This window comes from Eulemur rufifrons, chromosome 30, assembly GCF_041146395.1.
Source record: "Eulemur rufifrons isolate Redbay chromosome 30, OSU_ERuf_1, whole genome shotgun sequence".
Classification (NCBI taxonomy): Eukaryota; Metazoa; Chordata; class Mammalia; order Primates; family Lemuridae; genus Eulemur; species Eulemur rufifrons.
The window spans coordinates 103,020,135-103,033,933 of record NC_091012.1 but is presented as its reverse complement, the minus strand read 5'-3'; the positions used below and the strand labels follow the sequence as shown (position 1 = coordinate 103,033,933).

The 13,799-nt window shown below is 45.3% G+C and overlaps 1 protein-coding gene across 1 annotated transcript in view; it reads left to right on the top strand.

The window, feature by feature from the left end:
- SHROOM4 (shroom family member 4) overlaps positions 1–11,470 on the top strand; it is a 190,414-nt gene extending 178,944 nt beyond the window's left edge. Inside the window, exons 6-9 of the mRNA XM_069463905.1 lie at positions 449–1,258; positions 5,790–5,970; positions 9,961–10,230; positions 11,201–11,470. Of these exons, the coding sequence (XP_069320006.1) occupies positions 449–1,258; positions 5,790–5,970; positions 9,961–10,230; positions 11,201–11,470 (1,531 nt within the window). The remainder of the gene's footprint in view (positions 1–448; positions 1,259–5,789; positions 5,971–9,960; positions 10,231–11,200) is intronic.
- Positions 11,471–13,799: the final 2,329 nt, after the last annotated feature.

The following is a 13,799-nucleotide window of genomic DNA, read 5'->3' as shown; positions in this document are numbered from 1 at the left end:
GCAGGAGAATCAGGCTTATAAGCCTGAGAACACAGCACATCCACTCTGAGTGCTATAAACAGACATGAGTGGTATGTGCGTATCCAGACTTTGGAGCTAGGCTGTTCAAGTTCAAATCCTAGCTCTATGACTTAGCTTTATGACTTCAGGCAAGTTACTTACCCTATCTATGCCTCAATTTCCCCAGCTATAAAATCAGGACAATAATACTGGCTACCTCCTAGGGTTATTGTGAGAATCAAATAAGTTATGACATGGAAAGCACTTCAAACAGTGCTTGGTATTTGGTATGTGCTTAGTAAGTATTAGCTATCATTATTATTACATTTATTAATACTACACATATTACATTGTTTTATGGCTATTTTAAATTTTATATAAATTATATCATCCAAAATATGGGCACCTCTGCAACTGTTTTACTCAGTCCTCATCTGCTGTTTTGCAGGGAAATGGCTCATTCCAAGGCTAGCTTTTCATGGACAACCCCCTTCCATCCTTGCCTTGAGAACCCAGCACCAGACTTGTCAAGCTACCGAGCAATTTCTTCTCTTGATCTCCTTGGAGACTTCAAACAAGCCTTGAAAAAGACAGAGGAAACCTCAATGTATGAGGAGGAGAGCTCCCTTGCCTCCATGTCCCACCCACTGCGCAGCCGTGCCTTCTCAGAGAGTCACATCAGCCTGGAGCCCCAGAGCACCCGGGCCTGGGGGCAGCATAGGAGGGAGCTCTTTACCAAAGGGGATGAGACCCAACCAGATCCTCTTGGAGCCAGGAAGAAGGCCTTTCCTCCTCCTCGCCCTCCTCCTCCCAACTGGGAGAAGTACAGGCTCTTCCGTGCAGCCCAGCAGCAGAAGCAACAACAGCAGAAGCAGCAACAGCAGCAGCAGCAGCAGGAGGAGGAGGAGGAGGAGGAGGAGGAGGACGAAGAGGAGGAGGACGAAGATGAAGAGGGAGAAGAGGAGGAGGAGCTGCCACCCCAGTATTTCAGTTCAGAAACCACTGCTTCCTGTGCCCTCAATCCTGAGGAGGTCCTGGAGCAGCCACAACCCCTTAGCCTTGGCCACCTGGAAGGCGCAAGGCAGGGTTCACAAAGCCTGCCAGCAGAGCAAGAGTCCTTTGCTCTCCATTCCAGTGATTTCCTGCCCCCAATAAGGGGCCACTTGGGATCTCAACCTGAGCAGGCTCAGCCCCCTTGTTATTACGGCACTGGTGGGCTTTGGAGGACATCAGAGCAGGAGGCAACTGATTCCCCCAAGTAAGTACTTATGAGAGATACTGGGTCCCTGATGAGGCAGGCAACATGAGTTTGAATTCCACCTCCACCATTTACCAACTGTGTGACCTTGGGCTGGTCAATGAAACTGCTCCCAGCCTCGGGTTTCTTACCTGGAAAATGGGCACAATAATACCTGCTCTACATGGTTGTTATGAATGTTAAAATAATCTATATAAAAGACATAGCTCCATGCTTAGCACTTCAGATGCTCAGTAAATGGGAATTATTGAGGTTCTTGTCCCTAAATATCATTATTAAAATGCTATATTATTTCTTAATTTGTCTTTAAGGTATGCATCAATTTCTGGCTCCTGATCCCAAAGGCATTAAACCCTTGTTGCCTGTACTAGGCCTTTCCTGAAAATCTGGCTCAGGCCCTTTTCTGCAATTTCTTCTGCTTGTTCTCCAGAACAAGAGGCCAGCTTACAACCTAACCTGCCTCTTCTCTAGGACAAGTAGCCTGGGCTTCTAAACTCTTCTCCCCTACCCCCAGCATCAAAGGTATTTCTGGGGCTCAATGCTTCATACTTTGAAGATTCCTTACTATAGCTAGGGACATTATTTTTCTCTTCTTCTTTCTCTCTCTCCTTGTTTCCCGCCTCTTTGCATTCGCTTCAGTGGGCGATACCTGGTAGTTGACAGGGTGAGCTGCTTGGGCAGGGAGGCCAAGCAGGGGTGTGGTCTGGCGGCAGGACTGTTAGTGTCTGCTCACTCTGCCATGCCAGTGCTCATCTGCATGCGTCACAGTGCATGGTTGTCCTTTTTGCACCAAAGCAAAAGCCTCAGGACCGTCATTGCTCAGTGTTCTGGCTCTGAGCTCTGCCTCCCCTCCTGTGGAGAGCTCAGCCCACTCTCTGCTGGGGCGAGGGGTAAGGAGTGAGGTGTCTTCTAAGTGATTTCTTTAAATCCCTTTATAGTAGGAATGTGCCTGAGACTTGTTGCTGTTAAAAGTACCTTGTTAATTGTGTCTTTTATTGATAGGAAAATCTGTGACTCAGCTATATGGAGCTAGTTGAGCAGTTTTCCCACCCAAGATGCCTCAAGCACAGCATTTACAGGGCCTGGCTCCTGGGCACTGTGAGAATCCCTTATCAGACCCCATGTAGTTGCTTCTCAAGCTGTCAATCTAGCTAGGGAGCATTCTTATTGTTATTAGAAAACATTTTGTGGAAAGTCACTATGATTGTTACCTATCACAGCAGGGAGAAGGGAAAGTGACCTAGCACATAGTAGGCACTTAAACTAATATTTCAGAAAAAAGAACAAATGAATGAATGAGCATTTATTAAGCATTTACTATGTGCCAGCCACCGCTAGGCTTTATATATCAATTATTTCATTTAATCCTACAAGAGCCCTATTGACCATTATTATCCCCATTTGACAGGTGAGGAAACTAAAGTTTAGCAAAATAAGAGACTAATTCAGAGTTGCACAGCAAAGATTAAAAGCCAGATCTGTCTCACTCCAAAACCCATGCTAGGCAGCCTCTCTGAGACAGGTCTTGTTCTTCATGTAGGCCAGGCTTTCATGAGGCCCTCTTTTCTTCTGTAAGGCAATGTGGACCAGAGGTAGCAGTTACAGGCCCTGGTCCTTCTTACTTTATGTGCCTCCATTCACCTTGGCATCTTTGCCAAAGAGGAGGATATCACTATTACTAGAGATCTTGTAACTTGCTCCAGAGATTTTTTTTTTTTTTAATGGCTATAGGATGTGAGAGAAAACATTTGTTTGCACACAGCCCTGGCTTGTGGCTGCAAAAATCAATTAGAGATGCCTCTTTGAGTGATGGATATTTAAGGAACAGCATCATTCCCAACATAGCTGACATTTTTTGTCTGCTTACTATGTGACAAGCATTGTTGTAAGCACTTTCATGTATTGATCGATTTTCACAACAAACCTATGAAATAGTTACTGTTAGTCTCCATTTCTTAGATGAGAAAAGTGAGGCCCAGGGAGATAAAGTAACTTGATCACAAGATCACAGGTAGCCAGAACCCAGGTAGTCTGTCTCACTCTGCTTGCCACGTCATCTCAGAATCTCTGGACTCCTGAAAAAGATTCTATTCCAGACCCTAGAAGAACACAGGACCCTAATCAGAAAGAAGCAGTTTTAAGATTTTACAAAGAAGAATAGTTTTAGGGACAAGTATGTGAGGGCCATCTGGAAAGTATCCAGCCATTGTTAATATATTTTTCATAGTACATGGCTGGATACTTTCCAGACAGCCTTCATACGTATAACATTTTGAATCTAAAATGCAGGCAAAGACATCCTAATTTCATCCAAGTTTATCTGTATTACCTCTATAACCTATGCACTGTTCAGTTAAAAAAAATGCTGGGATACACATAGAAGCTGGTTAATGGAATTATCAAGTGTTCGTTAAGTCCAATAACTCTGATTCAAGTATAGGTATAGCTTGCTTTGTGGATTTTATGCATTTCCCCTCAGTTCCCTATGGAAGGAATCTTATTTTTGCTTCGATGTTCACTATCAAATTCTAATTACATTCTCATAAATCACCTGTAACCCCTTCCCTGTTAATGGAGGGATGAGGGAAGGAGCCCCAGAGCATAGTGCCTAACATGTTATAATATAATACAGGACTCTGTCTGCTGGGGAACTGAGTCTTTAATTAGCATATCCTTTTTTTTTCTTTACATCACTTTCTGGCTCTGAACTTTCACATGTGCCCTAAATATTTTTCTTATAGATAGGAATTCCCTAATCTCATACCTTCTTATCCCTTCCAGAATATTCTCTATCCTTTGCTAACATAGATATACGCCAGAAAATCATTTACATGTAGGGTTTTATATGATGTCAAGTTGTCCCTTTGGCAGTATAGCATAGTGGCTAGATGGCACAGGTGCAAATCACAGGTCTGCCATTTAATGGCTGGTGACCTTGGGAAAGGCACTGTACTTCTTGGTGCCTCATGTTCCTTATCTGTAAAATGGTTGTCATGAGCATTCATTTCTATATCTACAGACATACGTGTGTCTGTGTCTACCTTAGGACAGCTTCAGGGACATAGTAAGCATAGTGTAATGGTAGCTAATATTGTTCCTTTATCGGTGTTATAAGCTTGAAAACCTACATGTATCATAAAATGAATTTATCTAGGATGAGGAATATTGGCGTTCCCAAGTTTCTTTTGTGTGATGAATTAGGAGACAACATAGCATGAATCAGTAAATAGCTGTGGAGCCTTTTAACCATTATTTTTGACCTTTATCTAAAAGCTGCAAATAGCTGCAAAAATGACTAATGAGTTTTTCCTATTTTTTCTTTCAAACAGCTAGAGGTTAGCAAAGGGGTAGTGACGCAGACAGGTGGAGGCGGGGGATGGCTGGGAGGAAACGAGAATATGGTGAGGGTGGGCCACCCCTCAAATAAACCATGGGTGGAATTATTTGCCCTTCCATCACTGAAACCTGACATTGTAGTGTTTCTCTTTACTTCCTTCCTCACACCAGACCAGAAGCTTTGATGGCAGAAGAGGCCAAACCCAAGCCAGCATGGAGCCAGAGCTACTTTTTTCCTGAGGAGAAGCTCTCTTTCATGGGCTGGGGTTCTGAGAAGCAATGCCTCAGCCCTGCAGGCTTCAGTGAACCCAAGACAACAGGGTCTGCTGCTACACTTGTCAAGCCCCTGGGTGCCACTGGTTCCACCTTTTCCCCATTTCATTCTCCAACCATGAAGGAGGCTGGGGCCACTGGGAATATGCCAGAAGTGGAGAGATGCTATCCCTTCTCAGGCCGAAGGCCTGCCCTACAGCAGGCAGTCTCAGAAGAGCTCATGAGAGATGTGGTGGGCCGTGACAAGTCCCTGGCAGGGGTGCTAACCCCAGCCTCCAACATGGTGACCACTGCTGAGGTCATGGGTGACCTCTTTGCTGTGGGAGATCTGCAGTGGAGGGACCATTTCAAGCATGAGTGGCATCAGGAAAGAAGAAAAGATGAGAGTGTCCAGGAAAGCCACAGGGTGCCTTTGTAAGCAAGCAGACCAGTTAGAGCTGGGGTGGGCGTGGTCCAGGGACGGGTCTGATGGAGGCCAACAGGCTTGGAGGACCAATAGCTAAGGTCTCAGATATTAATACTTTCCTGCCACCTAGCCCCTCTTTTGGGATCCATATACTGGGGCCATGAACCAAAGGGAATCACTGATGATCAGAAGCCCAGAACTTTGGGGGCTTGCCAGTTTTTCTGAATTTTAATAGTGTGTTAATGACCAAACCAAATTATCTCTAAAGAAGTCCCCCTAGCTGCTGAAGTCGGGGGCATAGAAATAGACTTCTAGGTTCTTAAAATTTGCCTTTAATTAACTTCTAGATAGTCTTCATGTGGCCTGTTTACATTTGAACAGTGCCTCCTGATCTATATTTTTTTTACAACTCCTTGGTGAAGCAGGGTCCCATCTTTCAGATGGAGTAATTAAGAAGCAGAAAGGTCAGCAGCCTCTCAGCAGAGGTGCTCAAATGGTCATTCTTTGTTTCTGCAGACAAGAGTTTCAGCACTTCTCACCTCCTCCAGGGGCCCCAGGAATCCCTACCTCTTACTCAGCTTATTACAGTATTTCTGTGGCCAAGGCAGAGCTGCTGAACAAATTGAAAGACCAACCCAAGATGGCAGAGATTGGCCTGGGAGAGGAAGAAGTTGACCATGAACTGGCTCAAAAAAAGGTGATGTTCTTTGATATGCACTATGTATGATTTTCAGCATTTAGCTTGAGTGTGTCTGGAGGGTTACCAGCCTTCTAACACTCTCTAGAACATCTTGCATTCCTGTATTTTCAGTATGGAAATCAAACAGCCTCTCTGGGTTCCTCACAGATCCAATTCCAGTCCCTTTTTGATCAAATCAATCAATCAATCATCATCATCACTGTCTCCCTAGTCCTTAGAACAAGCCTACAAGGTAGATATTAGTATATCCCTTTTTCACCTGTTGAGGGGACTACTTTGTCCAGGAGTTGCAGACTAAAAATAGTAGATCCAGGACCTGAAGTCAAGACTGTCTGAATTTCTACTTTACTGCGTGTGCAGTCTCTCTGAATTAAGCCAGCCTTGTAAGTAAGTCACTGCCTAGGGCACATCAGAGTTTTTGCCAGTGAGCTCTTCTAACCAATGCTAGTGTCATTGATTTTTATTCTCTGTGCAACTTCCTGGGAGAGAGAACAGACTGACTAAGGAAAATCAGGAGAAATTATAGGCTGGCAAAATTTAGTATTTATTTGCAAAGATAGTCAATTATCTCTTAAAAATACAAAACAGATAAATGGAGATGATGATGTTGTTGTTGTCCTAAAGCCTCCCTTTCTTCCTCTAAGTACCACTAGCTTGGTTTTTCTAATCAAATTCCTGGAATCACTTTGCCTTCCCTGCACTTACCCATTTTATTTCATAAGCAAATAAGGTTTCCATGACAACCTCAAGGCTCAATTTACCAGTTTGTGGACATCTGAACTCAATGTAAATCGCTCTTCTGCCCATATTTCTTTCTCAGGACATGACCTGTAGGAAAGCACGGGGCCATTTGTAAGAGCCATCTCTCCGATTTCCCATCTAAAGCAAAATGTCAGAGGAAGAATTGGAAGCATGGTGGTGTTAAAGTTTTATTGATCTAGATGTCTGCTTCCATGGATTCCATGTTCCCCGAGCATGGCAGGGCTGCTCCTAGCCTACTCAGGGCCTGGCCTCTACAGGAGCAAACCTAATAGAAGTCTGACCAGGATAAGAGAGAGATGATCAGAAATGGCAAAGCACAGGACAGCAGAGAGTGATTTGAAGTAAATGTGGGTGGGCTAGGACAGTTTTTGTCTCTGAGGAATAAAGGTGAGGAAGGTCACCAATTTGCAATATCACAGAATAAACTCAGCTCTGGCTGGGTCTGTGATGATTCCACAGCTCTATCTGTTATACTTTCCCTAGGGTTGAAGTTCAAGTTATAGAGCCCAGGTGCCAAGAAACAAAGGGCTCTCTCCATTTTTATCCTTCTATCCATCCCCGGAGCCTGGAAGCCAGGGTGGGTAGGTGATTTTCCAAGTGAGTCATTTGGCCCCCAGCCATCCCTTTTCCCCTAGCACTGAGTTTTGTTTGGGAGAGCAGAGGCTGAGAATATAAGTGGCAGCCTCTTGGCATCTAATTGTGTTGCCTCATTCACATCACTGATCATCCCCAGTTCCCAGTGGATTTTGGAATTTTCCCTAGATGAAAACCTATTATGCTTCAGACTAAGGTCATGGTGATCTCCTGACTTTTGAACAGTTCTAAAATATGGCAACAGGTCCCAGAACCCAGAGGAGGCTCTCTTAGTCTTGGTCACCTTGGGCATCTCTTAATAAACTACTAAAGAAGAACACATTCTGGAACACTATAAGCCTATGGTCCCAGAATTCCTGGGCTGGAATAATAATAAAACAAGCACTGAGTTCAGTATTATGCCTGGCACTTAAGTGCTCAATGCATGTTTACTAATGCTATTATTACTATATTATTTCTACAAGGCACTCTGAACTAGTGAATACTTGTCTAGCTGCAAGGTTCTGACAAGAAAGGACTTGTCCCAGGCTGTGCACAGCCTTTGCAGCCAGTATTGCATTGTGGTTAAGAGCATGGACTTCAGTGCATATTTCCTATGTACAAGATACTATTCTAAACATGTAACATGTATTAATTCATTTAATTGTCATAACAATTCTATGAGGTAGGTACTATTGTTATCCTATTTTTTGGATGTGGAAATTGAGGCACAGAGAAGTTGAGTAATTTCCTCAAGGTCACATACCACTACTTTGTGGCAGAGATGGGGTAAAGCCCAGCTAGTCTGGCACTGGAGTCCATGGTCTTAACCACAATGCAGTACTGGCTGCAAAGGCTGTGCGTAGCCTGGGACAAGTCCTTTCTTGTCAGAACCTTGCAGCTAGACAAGTATTCACTAGTTTAGAGTGCCTTGTACAAATAATAATAATAATAGAATTAGTAAACATACATTGAGCACTTCAGTGCCAGGCATAATACTAAGTTTTATACTTCTGTGATTTCCTTTAACCATCACAACAACCCTGGCTTGTGGGGGATGGGGGAGTTCTCCACTTTACAGATGAAAAAAACAGAAGTCTTAGTGAAATTAGGTATCTTGCCCAAAGTCACACGGTTTAGAGGAGGTAAAATTGGAACCCAGGTGTCTCTGACTCCAAAACTCTACCACACAGCCTTCCTGTGAGTGCAGTCCCAGAACTAGTTATACCCATTAGGGAGACAAATCAGAAGACACAGGCAGTACCTCCATTGAGAAGTTTACCGTCAATAGTAGGCGAGGGATCAGACTCACATACATGGGATAGAAAATGAAGAACTTCAAATTACTCTCTAGGGTTCTAATTCTAAAAAACTTGAGAGCTCAGAAAAGAAAGAGATCATTGAGAGAAGACTTACAGAGGAGGGCTTCCTGTAGCAAGGATAGGAGCAGAGCTGAGCCGTGAACAAAGAATGGGAACAGCCAAAGTGAAGAAAGAGACAAAGAGCAGGTGGAACTGCATAAGCTGCTTAGGAACACAAGAATGAGTGTGGTGAACACGGAGGAGAGTGAGGAGCTAATACCGGAAGGCTCTGAGGAGTGACGTTAGAATGGCAGAGTGGGGTCAGACTGAGTGATCATAACAGCAGCCTAGCTTTTATGGAGCACTTACTCTGGACCAAGCTCTTTGCATGCATTTCTCATTGACTCCTTGCAGTCAGTGCAGTGGGTACTGCAATTACCCCCATTCTACGGATAGAGAAAGTGAAGCTTGCTCCCCTGTAATCCTAGCACTCTGGGAGGCCGAGGCAGGAGGATCACTTGAGGTCAGGAGTTCGAGACCAGCCTGAGCAAGAGAGAGACCCCCATCTCTACTAAAAATTGAAAAAAATTAGCCGGGCATGGTGGCGCATGCCTGTAGTCCCAGCTACTTGGAGGCTGAGGCAGTAGGATCGCTTGAGCCCAGGAGTTTGAGGTTGCTGTGAGCTAGGCTGATGCCATGGCACTCTAGCCCAGGTGACAGAGTGAGACACTGTCTCAAAAATATAAATAAATAAAAAATAAAAATAAAGTGAAGCTTAATAATGGCAAGTCACCCAAGGTCCCACATCTAGGAAGTAGCAGAGCTAGAAGTCATCAGACTCAGTCATTGTGACTCCAGAACTCACATTCTTATCCAGAAGGCCTCAATAGCCAAGCTGCAGGGGCAAGGACCTAGCACAGTGTAATGAGCATTAGAGGTACTTAAATGGATTGAAGGAAAATGAATGAAGTGACAGGCAAGTATTTACTTGCAGGCAAATGGTTTTCCGACGTAGGCTCTCAAAAGCATTCTATCTAGCTCCTATTTATTAAAAAGCCTCAGCAAGTATTTATTAAGTTGCATTTGGCAAATGAGGCTTAGCCCATGGATACCACTTATCTAATGCCAAGAAGCTTGGTGGTGACATGGAGATCCCTACCAGACAGGGAGAGAAGGTGCCTACTTAGAAAACTGGAATTGCTAACGACTTGCTCAGGTTTTCTTTGTTTCCAGTGACTAGGGTAGAGCCCACCATCTGTTAGTTGGATCCCAAAACAGAGATGACAGGCACAAATCAGTTTCTGTTGGTCCCCATTGTCATCCTTTGTCTTCTCCTATTTAACTCCCCTAGATACAACTTATTGAAAGCATTGGCAGAAAACTTTCTGTCCTACGGGAGGCCCAGCGAGGGCTGCTAGAGGACATCAATGCCAATTCCACCCTTGGGGAGGAAGTGGAGGCCAACTTAAAAGCCGTCTGCAAATCCAATGAGTTTGAAAAATACCGTTTGTTTATTGGGGACCTGGACAAAGTGGTCAACCTGTTGCTGTCACTCTCTGGACGACTGGCCCGGGTGGAGAATGCTCTCAACAGCATTGATTCAGAGGCCAACCAGGAGAAGGTAGAGTTGGGGTCTCTGGGGTGTGGATGGAGGGAAATGCCATCTGTTTCTTCTCAGGGCTCCCTCTTTCAAGTTGGGCTATGATGGGAAGCAGCAAAGCATAGTGTTAAAAGAGTGCACACACTGACCTGTAAGTGCCCTGAAATTCTGGCTCTGTACCACTTATCAGCTGTGTGACTGTGGGCAACTCACTTAACCTCACTCCCCTCAATCTCCTCATCTATAAAATGGGGTGAACATCCTACCTGCCTCATGGGGTTGTGAGAATTAAATTAGATAATCCATGTTAGTTACTTAAAACAGGGCCTAGAAACAGGGTAAACACTGAATCAGTGCTACCTGCCAGTAGTAGTAATAGCAGCGGCAGCAGCAACAGCAGCAGTTTTGCCTCACTCTCTCTAGAGTTGGAGAGGGAGGTTTCATCAAGTAGTTGAGATTGGGAGGCTGTCAGTTTCACAGGTTGAGTCACCCTGCCTACATTCCTGAACCAAAACTGCATTCCTTTCCCTATACAAGTGGTTTTGAATTCAACTTTGAATCCGCAATAAGGTGCATATGCACGTGCATACACACATGGATACATCCACTCACACACATCCACTTACACAGAGATACACACCATATAGAAAGCATCGCCACAGTGATGGTGGTTCACCAGATGGAAGGGACAGGCTGGCTTTTTCACAGCCTTCCCACCCCCAAAACCAGTGGTGGTCTCCAGATTAAAGACAGCCTTACAGATGTCACATCCCTCTGTCCAGGATTGCTGTTGTGTTTATCCTCCTCCTGATACAGGGATTAAAGGCTTTTGCATGGAGGTGGACTTTAGGAAAGGAAGCCTAGTACTAATCAATTAGCAGAATGGATAGCTGTATTGTGGCAGCATCCCTGGCGGAGCACTGATAGGCAGCACCGTTAGGCACATGCCTGGCAATTGGGATAGCCCTTAACTGGTCCTCTGCTTCCCCAGTTGGTGCTGATAGAAAAGAAGCAGCAGCTGACAGGGCAGCTGGCAGATGCCAAGGAGCTGAAGGAGCACGTGGACCGCCGGGAGAAGTTGGTGTTTGGCATGGTCTCCCGCTACCTGCCTCAGGACCAGCTCCAAGATTACCAGCACTTTGTCAAGATGAAATCTGCTCTCATCATTGAACAGCGAGAGCTGGAGGAGAAGATCAAGCTCGGGGAAGAGCAGCTCAAATGTCTCAGGGAGAGTCTACTCCTGGGGCCCAGCAATTTCTAATTCTAGGAGCAGTCTGCCACAGCATCCCTGCCCAGCCACAGTGGGAAGTGCTTTCAATCTTCTTCGTTAGCAGTTTGTTAGCAAGTAGATAGCAATTAGCAAATCCAGCCCACTACCCTGGGCATCTCTCACTGCCCCTTTCCCTAGCAGTGGTCCCAGCCAGCTAGTAGACTCAGGGAGGGGGTCCCAAGTTTCCACCCTTAGGAGCTGCAACAAGGTATGATTATACAGCCACGCTCTCCTTCCCACAGTTTTCAAGGGCAAGCACTTGCTGTCCACAAAACCAACAAAGTGCCTACATTGTTCTTTGTACTAGGACACCAAAGACATCAAGTACTTACCACCCACCCACACCATAATCATCCTCTTAAAGCTCAGAAAGAAACTGCCTGTGCAGCTTCACTCTGCTCCAGGGCTTGTGGCTCAGCCATCTTCCAAAGAGATCTGGCTCCCTTGAGGGCATTCACCTAGCAGGACCTCACCCAAGCTTTGCAGTGGGAAGCACAGAAGGAGGAATTACACTTAACAGAATGCGATGAAAGATTGGGTATCCCCGGGTCCCCCTCGGGAAGGAGCCAGTCTTAAACAAATCAGCTCCATCCCACCTTCCCCAGCAGCTAGTTGAAAGAGAAGAGGCCTACTCTCAGCCCTGGCTAGTTTGGCCTGACTCCTGTCCTAAGACTTTGGACCTATCACCTCTTGTTTCACCTTGTCTTTTCATTGCTAGGAGTTGCACAGGTGCCTACTCCAGGGCTACACACTATGGGCCATTAATAGCTCGACTAAATCTGGTTTCTGGATATAGGTTTCATTATTGTGAGCAAGGGGTTCTTATTGTTATATTTTAATGGCCTTTTGATTTTATTTATTTTTATGTTGTGATTGTTTTTATCTTTTTAACTAATGAGGCAAGAAGAAGGAAGTTGGAGAGGGAAAATTAACCCAGAATGAAAGCATTTTCTGCAGATCAGCCTGAATCTACCATGGCTAGGTAAGCAAGTGCCAAGGCCTTGAATTCTTCCCACCATAGCTACCAGCTTCTAAGAAAGGAGTTCTCCCCATGAACTCAGAGCCTCTCTACTGTAGCCTGGCCCTGAGATTCCCTTGAAGTCTGGGTGACTATGAGCTTAGCATTGAACCCAGCAGGGTTCAATTCTTTCTTATTTTTTGAAACCAAAGAAATGTCCTGAAACTGAGAAAGGTTCACCCATTTCTCTACTATCTCCAGGCTATGGGATGAGTGAAGGTGAGCTTGGGGGAGCTCTTCTAACCATTGCTTTCTCAGCCTGTGGCCTGGCTCAGGGAACCAAAACTCATGCTAGCTGGGAGTTCTAGCCAGGGCTAGCCCCCCAGAGTAAATTGTGACCCAGCCAGGATCTTAGGCATACAAAAAACTAAAGCCGCTGCTGCTGCTAAGGCCCTGATGCTGGTAGCTGCTTGTATCCTGCAAAAGCCCTCAGGTGGGTGATGGTAGGAAGGAAGTCATGGCCAAACTCTGCCCTTTTATCCAGTTCAATTCCCTGTTCCTCACTAACTAGGGCCAATCCTTGTTATCACACAGCCCAGCCAAGCCCTGGCATCTCTTATAGTTACTGCTGAGTTCCTCAGGGTTCTTGGAGGTCAACTGTAGCAGCAGGAATGCCTCATTCAACCAAAGAATTTGCCAAGGAACTTTGCTGCTGCTACAAATATTGGTCACTAGCTTCCATTTCCTCTTCATTGTATTTGAAAACAATGGGAGAATCTTGGCCAGCAGGGTGTCCTGGGGTGGGGAGGAGGGGGTAACACTTTTTGTGGAGCCCTGGGTATGCTCTTAGTTATGCTGCCAGAACTACTGTTCAGACCTGCCCTTCTCCCCTCCGGTGGAAGATTCTTCTCTATTTGGGAAGGTTGATAGCTTATAAAGGGCTGTGCTTACCCAAGCCAAGGTTGAGGAAGTTGGGAGAGTGTTTTGAATGGAGAATACAAGAATTCTCATTTTCACATGAAGGGACGGTTTTCCAAAGCTCTTAAAAATAACTGCAAAACTATACTGAGCAGTGAAGCTTGTTAGAAAAAGGTAAACTTCTAAACAGACACTGGCGTGCCACGCTCCTGCCATGGCTGTCTTGTGTGTGACAGTGCTGCAAAGCTTCCAGTATTACTTGAGATGCAGTGTCTCTCCTCTATTCTCAGTTCCTGGGCTCAGCCCTCCTCTAAGGCCTGCCAAGGGTAGCAGTTTGGAAGGCAGGCCAAGGGATATGCCCAAAGACAGTTATTGATCTTGACTTCTGCTCTCTCCCTTCACATACTTATACAGGCCCCCATGGGTAATAGGTACATAGGGTGG